Raw genomic sequence first — 12,899 nt, 5'->3', positions numbered from 1 at the left:
AGTGACCACGATGATGTTGTAGATGATATTACAAATGTTTAATCGAGATTGTGTGATTTCCTAATAAAATATTATAAATTATCCTTATTTGAATGTTTGATGACTAACTTTTTTTATGAATTAAGTTTCTTTTTATTTGAATTTTAAAGAGTTGTTTGATTTATGTTGTGTATGTATATATCAATAATTATCGTTTGGAAAAAGAGTTGTTCATAATTCTCAACTCTAACTACAGTTTATTTAAAATCATAATCCAATCCAAAAAAATGGAAGAAATTCACAATTACTTTTATTAAATATCAAGAGTAGACCTGCATCAGCACACAGATCGACATTGTTTTTTGGTCGTTTACTAACACGATGTTATTTTTTAGATATATTTAGCATCCAAATCTTTTCATTCTAGTGTTGAATAGACTATAAATAAGATCAGAATATTAGATTCATTTAAAAAATAAAATCAAGATACTGAATGTTATTTTAATTAAATTTGAACACTTCAAATTAATGAGTGTGCACTAATGAGCAGATATGGGCTTATTTAAGAAAATTAATGTGTGCGCACTAATGAGCAGATATGGGCTTATTTAAGACTTTGGGCTTAGCAAAAATATGCATAACTAGGCTTGAAAAATTAACGCAGAAATTGAATGGAGTTGTTCAGAACATTTGAGGCCGAAATATCACTCACGGAGAAGAGCTTGATCCATTACAAAGGAATAAATTTCTAATATTTTTTAAATAAGATTACATGTTTAAATTTTATGAATAAATTTTTATTCCGAAAATCATTCTCATGCATATGCCAAGGGTAAATGTACAAATGTATGCCTGATCTTATTTATGTGATGCATCCAGTATCTTGATATTTTTAATGGTTAAATTTTAGCCCTAATTTTTTGTGTGCAATTTTACACTAGTGTAAAATTTATGGATCTATAATTTTGGTAATGCTCAAATTTAAGTTACTGATTTCGTCCTTTAAAAAAACATTAGTCAAACGTGAGAATCTTTCTTTTTTTCCCCTCCATCAAGTCGGAAAAACTGGCCTAAATTAAATTAATGTAATTATCTTTGTAAAGAAAATAAGATTAAGGTGCACCCAACATCTTGAACTATTTTTTCAGGTGCGTCTTAGTACGTCCAGTGTCCTAAACTAGTTAAAATGGTGCACCCATATCCCAAGTTTAGAAGTGGGAATACAGGTCGGCCTTGCAGAACTGGCGGGTTTAAAAGGGTTGGCCCTACAGGGTTCAAATTTAAAAAATATTCTAATTTGCTAGGCTCAGCCCTTAAGCTAACGGACTTGGAACTGACCTGCGAGCTTTCAGCCCGTTTAAGAAAAAATACTATTTTTTATATTTCTCACATTTTTATCAAAAAAATAAAAATAAACTAATGAAATTATTAATATAAGACATAAATATGAATAAAATTAAGTCACAAATATAAAATATCATCATATATAAATATCCATCAACATCCAAGAACATCCACAACATTCACTAACAAGATAACAACATCCAAAAATTTCATCCATAGTGTAAATGTGTAATAAAACAAATATTATCATTAATATTTTGAAACTTCATACTATAATCAATTACTCTTCTTCATAAGTATACTTTTATTTCGTAACAAAATATCAAGTTTTTCTTCTTTATAGAAATTTTACTTTTAAATTTTGCAGTCTAACAATTATTTTACTTTAGTTTTAGAAACATTGTTGTTGAAACTTATAAATTTCTAATTCAAATTATAGAATCACAAGTTATATAAGTATAAAAATATTCTCTTGTCAAATATGTATAGTTTAAAAATATCAATACATATAATATAAATCAAATCATTATTAAAGTCCAAATTAACCCATTTTTTAAAAATTTAATTGGACAAATTATTAGCTAAAACTAAATAAATCAAACAATTCTGTGAAATTTAATTTTAAAATGATAATAATAAATAAATATTTGAAATATCATTAATAATGTAAAAAATTAATAATATTAGAATTACACAATAAGCTTTTCAAAAAAAAAAACAAGAAAAATTATAAAAGGGCATAAACGGGCTGGTATTTTTAAGATCTCGACCCTACAGGACCAGCCTTGTAGGGCTTGTTTTTCATTTCAGGAAAATTTTTCAAGCCTAGCTCTCATAATTCTCGAGCCTAAACAGGCCGGTCCGACGGGCTTGGCCCGTTTTCCAGGTTTTATCCAAGTTAATAGAAATGTTATGTTCAACTGTTAACTTCATGACTCGACTCAAAGTTGACCCCAGATATCCAACATGGCAGACACATAGGCATCTGAAGTGTATCTTCTCCACTGAGTGCTATTGACACGGTGACTTTTGCTCTGATTGCAGCCACCAATACGCTCTCCACGCGCCTCTATAAGTTCTGCTCCTCTGCCCTCCTTCTTTGTTCAAAAGAGGCGACACGAACCTTTGGAAAGCACAATCAAAATGGCAACTTTATTGTGTATCGAGATCCTAAAAACTTCACAAATCGTGGATCGAGTCAGATCAGCGGAGGCAACCCGTTCAAAAACAACTCCCAGAATCAGTTCCTCATGTCGAGTTAGAATGATTTCCGATGATATAGCTGAGGCTCCACTGATCACAAAGACAACTTCCGCAGCTACGCCTCACAAAGTGAGCATGTGGAACAGGACATCCACACCTACAGAACCAGAGCCATTGGCGGAGCTTGCGAGTTCAAGCAGTACACTGATTCAGTCAACAAGTTACACCTCCGGTTCACCTCGTACTCCAATGCCACTAAAGCAAGGACCCAATCGTTCTCCAATTATTTCGATGAGTCGAAGTCTAGGGACCAGACCGTCACCAGTTATGCCAAGAATGGAGCAGAGCTCTCAACGAGTTCAACAGCTACCAGATGCATTCCAACATCATCGAGTCTAACTTCACAAATTACGGCGAGACTAGGAATGGTGGGACTGATAAATTCAACAACTATGGAAACAATATGAACTTCCCAAATAATAACTTCAAAAACTACGGAGATGGAGGTAACAAACCCACCCAAAGCTTTATTAACTATAGAAATGACTCCAATGTGAGCATAGATGGCTTCATATCCTATGCCAAGAACTCTAATGGGGCAATAGTTGATTTCATGAATTAGGGGAATGAAAGCAACATCGGCCAATATACGCTCACTAAGTACGGTAAAGGGGCAATGCATCCCAAGATTGGATTCAAAGGCCGTATTGTTTGGAAAGACACCCATGAGTTCAAAGAATATGCGAAAGAGGGCATCTCATTGGCAGAATACAACAATGATAGCTCTACTAACAGCACTTTCATGGCTTCCAAAGCTGAAGTTGGCACTGGTAGTGGCATGTTTGCAAATTCGTGGGTCGAACCAAGGAAAATTGGATAAATTAAAAATTATTTTAGGATACTGGACACACTTAAAAATATAGTTTGGGGTGCTGGGCATCTTAATCCAAGAAAATATTTCGTCACCTTTTAATCTTATGGGCGTTCATTGACGGTTGACCACAAATTTAGATGCCTTTAAATCAAAATCGGAGCGTCTATAGGAGCCGTTTCCCATCCAACGGTCCGGATCGCGCTCCTTCTTGTCATATGCCAACGTCTACTTCCACACTAACGGTCATATAATCCGAAAATACAAAAAACAATTTACTCTTCAAAATCCCGCTTGATTCTTCTTCTTCTTCATTCCCAGAATCTTTCAAGAATCGAGACCTCATAATCCCATTTTCTCCGTAGAATCACAAAGCTATATGAGTTTTCTGCAATTCTCAGACTCCATGAACGCCTCGGAGCTTCAGGTGTGGGACAATGCCGCCTTCGACAGTGACGAAGTACACATGAAAGCTTCTTGGTCGTCGAGTCTTGATCCTGTGTTCGAAAACCCTTCCGAATCACTGGATTCTGATCGCAGCAAGGAAAATTTGAGCCCTGTAATGGTGAATTCATCTGTTTCTGTGAAATCTTCCGCTGCCATTAAGCCCCTTCATTCAAACGGTGTTCTCGGAAACTCACTGAGAAAACCCTCGAAGGTTTTGGCCAAGAAGAAGACGTGCGAACAAGACGATGAGCGAAAGATCGATGCTGAGATTGAAGAAATCGAGAACGAGATTAAACGCTTGTCGTCTAGATTGGAAGCGCTTCGACTTGAAAAGGCTGAACGAATCGCAAAAACGACGGTTGAAAAGCGAGGGAGAGTTGTGCCTGCCAAATTCATGGAAGCAAAACAGAGTGTGAAGACGATCGAAGAGACTCCCTTATCGTCGAGTGTGAAGTCGAAGGTTAATCGGAGGGGTGCGAGTTTAGGGCCGTCGGAGATTTTTGCCGAAGCGAAATTCCGGCCGCCAGGGAAGGTGGAAATAACCCCAGGTCCAGCGACACCAAGTGTGAAGAAGATTGAAGAGCCTTCCCTATCGTCAAATGTGAAGTCGAAGTTTAATCGGAGGGGCATGAGTTTGGGGCCGTCGGAGATCTTCGCCACAGCAAGATTCCGACCGCCGGGAAAGATGGAAACGACCCCTGGTACGGCGAGACAAAATCGACGGAAATCGTGCTTGTTGCAACTTCAAGATATCGAGGAATCAAAATCAGCGATAAGCGAAAGAGGGAAAAGTGTGACTGTTAGTCCGAAAACACGAAAAAACGCTAGTAAATTTGAATCTCAAAAGCAACCAGCGGCTACAACAGGGGGATGGAAAAAGCCGGTGAAGAAAGAATCTTCATTGATTCAGCCAAGAAAACTCTTCAAAGATGGCGAAAAGGAAAAATCAGTATCCACCAAGAAGCCATTGAAGCCTGGACGAGTAGTCGCAAGCAGGTAATGAAGGAAATAAATTACTGTCAAATAGTCAGATTACTGATCATAATTCACTCATAAAACATCTGCAAACATGAACAACGTTGGAATAATTAATCTTGAATTGATTTATGTGCCTCAAAAACTTGAATTGAATTGTGTTAAGAGTATGATTGAAGCATCAAACTGTTGAGACCCTTGCTGTTCTAACAGGTACAACATGGTTTCTAGTAATCAATGTGGGGCGGCCATTGAAGCAGCTCGGAAGAGATCGTTGCCGGAGAACGAGAAGGAAGAAGGTGGGAAGAAGGCACGAGGGACTGAGGGAGTTACAGAGGGAGGGAGGACGAAGAAGAGGTGGGAGATTCCACCTGAGATCGTGCTTCACAAGGGGAAGGAGGAGCAAGAAGAAGAAGAGGTGAAAAAGGAGACGACATTGTTGATGACGGATTTACTTCCAAAGATCAAAACAACTCGATGTGTTGATGAGAGCCCAAGAGGGTCAGGACCTGCAAAAAGAGTAGCCGAATTGAAGGGGAAGAAAAAATCTTACTTTTGCCCAGATAATGAAGGCGAAGATGAAGAGGAAGAAGAAGAAGGGGTTGCTAGATCTGCTGCTTGTGGTGAAGCTCTGAGTTTTGCAGATCAAGAAAGTGATAATAATGATGAAGCTGAGGATGAAACATAAAGATGGTTTCTTGCTAGAGAACCTGAAACTTTGTGCCTATATGGTGTTGGTGGTTGGTCTGTTCTCTGTTGTGGAGAAATAACGTAACAAACATTTTCTCTGATGTTTGTTCTTTTTCCAAGTGGTCAAATGCTATGGCAAGTGTTGTATGGGTGGAGGCATATGGCTATATTACATATTATTGTGGCTAATTTGATTGAAAAATTTTAAAGAGCATTAAATAAAGTCTTGTGTAAAATATTCCTGATAACTGTGTGGTATTGAGCTTTTTGGTTTCTTTTTGGCATTAACTTTTGCATCCCTTCTGTCAGCTACACACCTTTGTGTTTCTTCTTTAAAATCTAGGTGTAAAGTAAATACACTTTCAATTCAGTTTTTATTCGATCCTTTTTTGGCAGTCACTTTTTATTAGTTTAATTATCGTGAAAATTATGAATTTTTAGGTAGCGACAAGACCAAACTCACAATCTCTCACTTAAAAAAAAAGTCTCATGTCACTAAATGTATTATATATTCTGATTTTTTTTTTTGCCAGAGTATTATATATTCTGACTTTTATGAAAGCAGAAAATAAAATATCATTCAAAATTTTAATTTTAATCTTGATATCACTATTATATACATTGATTTCTACATTAAAAAAAAACTCCACTTAGTTCGGGAAACAAAACATCATTTGTTTTTCTATTTTTTGTCGTCAACTCTTTGTTTTTCAAATACATAAGGGTGTCTCAAATTCAGCACAAGTATGTTGTTTTCTTAAAATTTCAAAATCTTGCATATTTTTATTAAATTTTTAAGTAGAAGAAAAATTATTTAGGAGATAAATTTACTATATTTAAAATTCAATTTTATAATACTACCTCTGGTCCTAATTATAAGATCCAGTTGACTAATTTGAAGAGATTAAGAAAAGAAGTTAAGTTAGTTATTTGTAATAAATAGTTGTTGTCTTTCCTAGATTATCCTTACTAATCAACTGTATTGGCTAGAACTAAAATTATTAGAAGAACTATCTTAGAAAAAAATACACAAATATAAAAAATAAAGTGAATCAGGGTCTTATATTTAAAATCAAAATAAAAATTAAATAGGATTTTATATTAAGGACAAGAGATAGTATCGTATTTGATACTGATAATTAAAATGCCTGTAAATTTGGTTTGGAGCTGGCCCTTGTGTTATTAGAGGCCTAGCGGCCTAACATAATATGAGGGCCCATATTACTTTATCGGGTCGGGTCAGTCGAAGAAAGATCCATAGACCCTCATGCGGAAGGATAATATTTACGCATACAATATTCAAGAAACCCTAGTTCGCAGAGCCGTCTTCTTCTCCTCCCACTCCTCAAGCGGCTATCAGCTCCCGGGTTTCTCTCTCGCTCTCCCTCTCTCTGCTTCAACCATGGCTACTGCTAGAACTGTCAAGGACGTCTCGCCTCATGAGTTCGTGAAGGCTTATTCTGCTCATCTCAAGCGATCTGGCAAGGTATCTTCTTCCCTCCTTTGTTTCTTTGGGAAAGCACTGGAATATTAGCTGGGGATGGGTTCTTCATCTTCCTTGTGTTCAGATGACAATGGATTGATTGGCAATGTGCCAAATCCTTCCTTGCTTTTCCATGCTAAGTAGAATGCCTTTCAAAACTTAGTATTACATGCTTTGTGTTTCCTATGTAGAATATTGTGGTCTTTTCTATTTTCTCTTTTTTCACAAACCTGGCTTGATTTTCTTTTTCGAAATACCATGGCTTCTTGTGGTAATTCATTCGGTGGAGCTTGCTTATGTTTGATCTTAGGATTTTCTTCGTGGATGATTGTGTTTGTGGGAAGTTATTTGCAATATTGAGGTGAATACCAATGCCAGCTGATGAGTATTCCCTGTGTTGTACTATACTAGTAGCAACTTATTTGTTTCCTCTTTAATATATATAATTTTGTGCTGGTATTTTAGCTGGAGCTGACATCATGGTCAAAATTTAGTGGTTTTAGTGGTATAATTTGTCATTTGTCAATTAGATTGAGACTCTTCGAGCATTAATTTTCTGTTATATAATTTATCTGGTGCAGCTTTTATTAGAGCTGAATTTTTCAGGGTTGACTGTTTTTAGTTATTTACGATTATTTAATTCTGAACAGATGGAGCTTCCCGAGTGGACAGATATTGTGAAGACTGCAAGATTCAAGGAGCTGGCTCCATATGATCCTGATTGGTACTATGTCAGGGCTGGTGAGTTTAATCTCTCAGATTTTGTTCGTTCGTTTGCTTACTGATGCAAGTTTTTGTCCTCATATGTGTAGTCACAATGTTCCCGAAAATAACAAAAAGGTTGAGTAGTCACAATGACTTCTGGAAAAATTTTCTCCTGCATTTTGCTGGAAGAGGCCTGATAAGTTTTGGAACTTATCTTAATCTTTGGTTGCAGCCTCCATGGCTAGGAAGATCTACTTGAGAGGGGGTCTTGGTGTTGGTTCTTTCCAGCGGATCTATGGTGGGAGCCAGAGGAATGGTAGCCGTCCCCCTCATTTCTGCAAGAGCAGTGGTGCTATTGCTCGTCACATTCTTCAGCAGTTGCAGAGCATGAACATCATTGAAATCGATGCCAAGGGGTAATTACTCTTTTTTTCTTGTCAATTTGCAGGAGTTTAAATGCTTTTCATGAACATTAAGGATATTACCTATTACTGGTCTCCTATTGTTGACCCTTGAATGGCTATTTTGTTCTCTTCAATGCCCCAGCATTTGTCGAATATCAGCCGGTAACTGTTTTAGAAACATGCTGCTGTTTTACCTACGTGGTTATTGATCATTGACTGTTTTATCATTCTAATGGTCTAAGATTCATTTGAACATTGATCTGAAATGTCTCGAACTTGATTTCTCAGTGGCAGGAAAATCACTTCAAATGGTCAGAGGGATCTTGACCAAGTGGCTGGAAGGATTGTGGTGGCCCCTTGATCTGTGAATTGTTGAGGACTATCCTAGCAAAATACATTTAGGGTTTGAGTTTTTCCTCGGAGATAGATGTGTTTAAATGTGATGGGCAAATTTTGGCTTTAGTTATTGAATGTTTCTTAAAAAGGACATACTTCATGCTATGTTGTTGAGTCCGTTATATGATACTATTGCTTTTCTCTTTTTTAAATTTATTTTTGAACCGAGGTGTCACCATTTTCGTATTATTATTTCAATGTCATAAGCACGAGATGGAAAGTCATGAATTCGTAGTGAACATGTTGCATCGGTGTACAAGGGTGCACCTGGAAGTGGTGCGAAGGAGGCGGTAGAGGAAATTGAATGAGAAATGAAATAGGAGATAGAATGCGAGTGGTTTGGATTGTTTATGGAAACCTTCTTCAATTAATTTCCAAGCAATTAAAAAACTTGTTCGATTAAAAACATGCTCCCAATGAGGTATTTTAATATATTAATGCACAAATTGGTAACAAACTGTTCAAAAGCCTTAAGGAACGTTTGAGTGAAAATAGTTACGATACCAATTTGAAAATAACATAATTTTCAAACAATAAGGATGCTGAAAGATTGCAGGACAGGTTTTTTCTGCTCCTAAATCCTAATATGCCTTTTGGAACAAGTTGTGTCGTCAGGCATATGAGAGAGAAGCAACAAATTATAGGCCAACATGATTTGACTTGGACGAAGGAGCATTGAGCCGTCCCTGGTAATTTTCTCGGATGTTAAGTTGCTAGTTAGCACAAACAAACAGAATAGTATTAAACGATCAAATGTTACAAATGAGAAGTAAATAAATAAATAAAGGGAGGTGAAATGTAATTAATGCTTTTTGACAGAGAAGTGTTGCGAACTCATGAAAGTTTTAAGTGACAATTGTGTAGCTTTTCTACATTTGACGCATGCTTACCAATCCGTCACGTTTGCATCTTCATCCATCTTCGTCCCACTGCGTCATGTCTCACTTTCTTTGTATTGGTGAATTTCATGCACTCATGGGGTATGTCTATGTTGTCATTTCGAGGGGCTGAAGCTTCATTTCTTTAGCTTGCGCACCTTTTGTTTTTAAATCGTTCTTGGACCCCAGTTCACACTTATCCAAAGAATTACCTCCTCAGTGTGACATGGTCGAATTGAAATGGCCCTAATCCACAGTCAGCCAATCCATTTTCCTTCCCCCCCCCCCCCCCCCCACCCCCAACCCCAAAGGGCTTAAATCACTCTCTTTCCTCCTCCCCAGGATGCTCAAACACTGAGCATTCTATCACAGTTTACTTTTCTGAGCATTTGCACTTCCAAGCTCTCTTGCAATCCCACTTTCTGGCGAGCCTTTTCTCTCATTTCCTCAACTGCTTGCCTGTTCTAATCATGGATTGAAAACCATGTAGTAAGTTCACATTGTTAGGCTTAGTTTTCAGTTGCTTAAAACTTCCATGTTTTTTTGGTTGTAACACGCTTCTGGTGATAGTTTCTCAAACTATTGCTAACCTGTTTTAGTATTGGATGAAATCAATATCAACGTATATACTAAAAAAAGCAGGAAGCCAAATGATTTTGCTTATGAATATTTGTCATTTGCAGCTCTCTTCCATTATTTAATTTTTGCACTATTTATAGTTTTTTTAAAACTTTTTTGCCACTAGTAAGTCTTGTGGGGTATTATATTTTTCTCACTTGAATTCCATGAAGATTATATGAAAATTGCAAATTTTTCTGCAAAACAGATAACCTAGGAAAGAATACAACCATAGAACGTGAGTGGAATGAGTATATATCACTCATTATAATTCTAAAATGACAGAAAATACTCATTGACTCGAAGGAAAACCTGTTGAGTTGATCGAATACATTTTTTAGACTTGTTCCTCAATTAACTTACTCAATTCAATTCAAACAAATTGAGACAAATCCGGTTAACAAATGATATTAAAATTATCATTCTAAATATGAAGCATAAAGTATATGAATTTCGTTTAAAATGAAGTTACACCTATTAAATAGTAAATGGTTCATACTGAAACTTTATTTGGAGATGATAGATAATGTTCTGAGAAAACAGATACAATTGCAATCATTAACTATATCATTCTTCACTCGTATGCCAAAAATAAATATCTACCTTCAGCATTTAAACTTCCAGCAGATCAATTTATATGATATATAAAAATAATGTATCCTACCCTGAACATAAAACACCACCAATAGGATGAATTTCAGCTTGACCAAGCCATCAAAATACAGAAAACTTATTTTCCGAAGAAATCTTACATTTTCAAAAAATTGAAAAATTCCCCCCAACATAATCTAATTGTTGGCACCACCCTTCCAACACATGCCAAGTTGGCTAAAAAGAAGGACGAGAGGTATAGAATAAAAGAGCTCCCATCTTTGTAATGGGGTTCCTTGGGCCTTTTGGGTCTGACCAAGCACACCAAAATAAAAAATGGCTAGCAGGGTGGCCCGGCCCAGAAGAAAGAGAATTTTACCATTTTGCACCCAAAATTGCTTCGCTTTAACAGGGCCACAGGTCACCCCAGATAGATCTTTTGGCTTGATGATGCAATGTAGGATTTTTGCTCTGTGTAACAACAATACGATCAAAAGAACCCTCTGATGCATCCCTGTTGGTGGATCTACAAACATTCATAGCTACCTGTCTACCCCTCCTAACAGGCATAAAAAACTATTCTTCCCCAGCCACCACCCAGATCAGCAGCACCAACCCCATCTTCCTCTCCCTCCCCATCCTCTTCATTGTCATCAGCACCCTCTGTTTCGACAACGTCAGAATCATAAGCAACCAAATCCTTTTCTTCATAAGCAGAATCACCAGGTTCTTGTAACTTCAACAAGTCCTCTGACAAGGAAAAAGGAAACAGATAAAAATACGAAACAAAAAAGTTTGTTTTTGAGACACTTCCCCAAAGACTGGGCAAAGTAAAAGAATCAGAATGAGCCAACCAAACTCAACCCAGCCCAATTTGGTTCGCCATCTTGGATGGTATGTAAAAGGTATAAAAAACTAATACGTCATTAACTGACAAGGTAAATAGGTTAATTAACTATACCAGCTTACTATTCATAATTTTAGTAACTTTTCAACAAGGGGGAAAAAATAAATTTCTGTCCATAGGACTAGCCTTGCCCACACTGTTCGGCCATCATTTTAATAGGTCAGAGTTAGAAATGGTTCAATCTAACTTTGTAATCTAGATTAGTGGCGCGCCAAACCCAATCATTAACAAAAAGCATGTATGTACAAGTTTAAGGAATACCATAGTCAATTTCAAGATCCTCCGGATTTCTTTTGGCCTGCTGCTCCTTTAAGGTCTCAAATCGCATGCCATCAAGAGGCCAAGGTTCCCTGGTCCAATCGATGAGCCAAAGGATCACAAATTTATTCTACAGCATGAATAAATGAAATAAAGTCCTACAAGACATGGCTCCCAATCATATTGCTCAATGGCCAAAAAGACAATAAAAAACATTTATTGGCTTAAGAATAAAAGTATAACCATAAAAACAGAGGAAAATAATGCATTAACTAGGAAAAAGAAGAATATCCATGTTTTTGGTGCAGAGGTGAGATAAATCACCACATCTCAAAGTTACGTGAGAGAGAACTCTTAAATCTGTTTTGTTATTTTATTTATATATTACTGATCTACAAGCTGAAAAGATTATTTAAAGCACTCACATTGGTCTTTGCCCTCGTCTGAAAGCAACATAAGAAAACTTCTCATCTTCAAATCCTCGCAAGGGCTCACCTTTGGAACGCTATAAAGTTATATAGTTGTTAGAATAAAAGTGTATTTCTCATTATGATTGTAATTTTTAACAGGAAAAGAGGGAAATAAGAATGCATCAGCCATGAGACTCCTTCTGACTAAACAAGTTGAAGATTTAAAGAAAACCTTGTATGCACGCTGTGAAGATGTCCTCTCCAAGCGTTGAACAAAATGACAGTATTTTCCAGTTTTTACCAGAGGACAAGGGCCATCATGAGGACACTGCTCAATGAAAACTTATCAGACAAGAAGACAGTGATGAAAAAGAGGAGGGGGCAGGGAAGTAGACAGAAAGTGAATACCACTTCGGTCCTCATTATATAAGTCATCTGCTACTCATTCTCACATAGCAAGGAATGACATTTAAGTCATTGAATAAGTCTTAAATTGATGAAGTTCTCCAAATTTTGTCCTTATTAATTCCCCCTCTCTACATTAATAGATCATCCTCACCTCTCTCTCGTCTTTCTCTCTTTCCAATAGAAATTAATAAGGGTAAAATTTGAACATGGTCATTAATAACACTCAAAAGTGATTTGTATTTAGGACCAAACTTTTCTCTTACAAGTAACTTATAATAAGGACCGGAGTGGTATGGTGAACTGCAATGTGGAAAACAGAAGTCAAGTCAAAA

The 12,899-nt window shown here is 36.6% G+C and overlaps 3 protein-coding genes across 3 annotated transcripts; 2 read left to right on the top strand and 1 right to left on the bottom strand.

The window, feature by feature from the left end:
• Positions 1–3,709: 3,709 nt before the first annotated feature.
• On the top strand, positions 3,710–5,757 carry LOC114739736 (uncharacterized). Its single transcript, XM_028927816.1, has 2 exons — positions 3,710–4,840; positions 5,033–5,757. Exons 1-2 carry the CDS (start codon positions 3,777–3,779, stop codon positions 5,505–5,507), a joined length of 1,539 nt encoding a protein of 512 aa, XP_028783649.1. The 5' UTR covers positions 3,710–3,776; the 3' UTR covers positions 5,508–5,757.
• Positions 5,758–6,814: 1,057 nt separating this feature from the next.
• LOC114739735 (40S ribosomal protein S19-3) lies at positions 6,815–8,672 on the top strand. The gene is made up of 4 exons (XM_028927815.1): positions 6,815–6,995; positions 7,643–7,733; positions 7,930–8,113; positions 8,390–8,672. Exons 1-4 carry the CDS (start codon positions 6,912–6,914, stop codon positions 8,460–8,462), a joined length of 432 nt encoding a protein of 143 aa, XP_028783648.1. The 5' UTR covers positions 6,815–6,911; the 3' UTR covers positions 8,463–8,672.
• A 1,853-nt stretch (positions 8,673–10,525) lies between these two features.
• LOC114739729 (probable S-adenosyl-L-methionine-dependent RNA methyltransferase RSM22, mitochondrial) lies at positions 10,526–12,501 on the bottom strand (the record flags this gene model as incomplete). The annotated part of the gene is given in 5 exon segments (XM_028927804.1): positions 10,526–11,157; positions 11,159–11,334; positions 11,753–11,841; positions 12,175–12,254; positions 12,392–12,501. Coding segments are annotated over 5 exon segments (623 nt in total), but the record flags the coding sequence as incomplete, so codon positions are not given.
• Between the last annotated feature and the right edge of the window lie 398 nt (positions 12,502–12,899).

The sequence above is a fragment of the Neltuma alba genome, unplaced genomic scaffold (genome assembly GCF_004799145.2).
Source record: "Neltuma alba isolate B1F8T4 unplaced genomic scaffold, ASM479914v2 tig00002893_pilon, whole genome shotgun sequence".
NCBI classification, from domain to species: domain Eukaryota; kingdom Viridiplantae; phylum Streptophyta; class Magnoliopsida; order Fabales; family Fabaceae; genus Neltuma; species Neltuma alba.
This window is presented reverse-complemented; position numbering and strand designations above follow the sequence as displayed.

Excerpts from the sequence above, each read along its gene's own strand:
- LOC114739735 (XM_028927815.1), top strand. The coding sequence starts at position 6,912 with ATGGCTACTGCTAGAACTGTCAAGGACGTCTCGCCTCATGAGTTCGTG. Across the intron at positions 6,996-7,642 it reads ATCTCAAGCGATCTGGCAAG|ATGGAGCTTCCCGAGTGGAC; the intron begins GTATCTTCTTCC and ends AATTCTGAACAG. Across the intron at positions 7,734-7,929 it reads TTGGTACTATGTCAGGGCTG|CCTCCATGGCTAGGAAGATC; the intron begins GTGAGTTTAATC and ends CTTTGGTTGCAG.
- LOC114739736 (XM_028927816.1), top strand. The coding sequence starts at position 3,777 with ATGAGTTTTCTGCAATTCTCAGACTCCATGAACGCCTCGGAGCTTCAG. Across the intron at positions 4,841-5,032 it reads GGACGAGTAGTCGCAAGCAG|GTACAACATGGTTTCTAGTA; the intron begins GTAATGAAGGAA and ends CTGTTCTAACAG.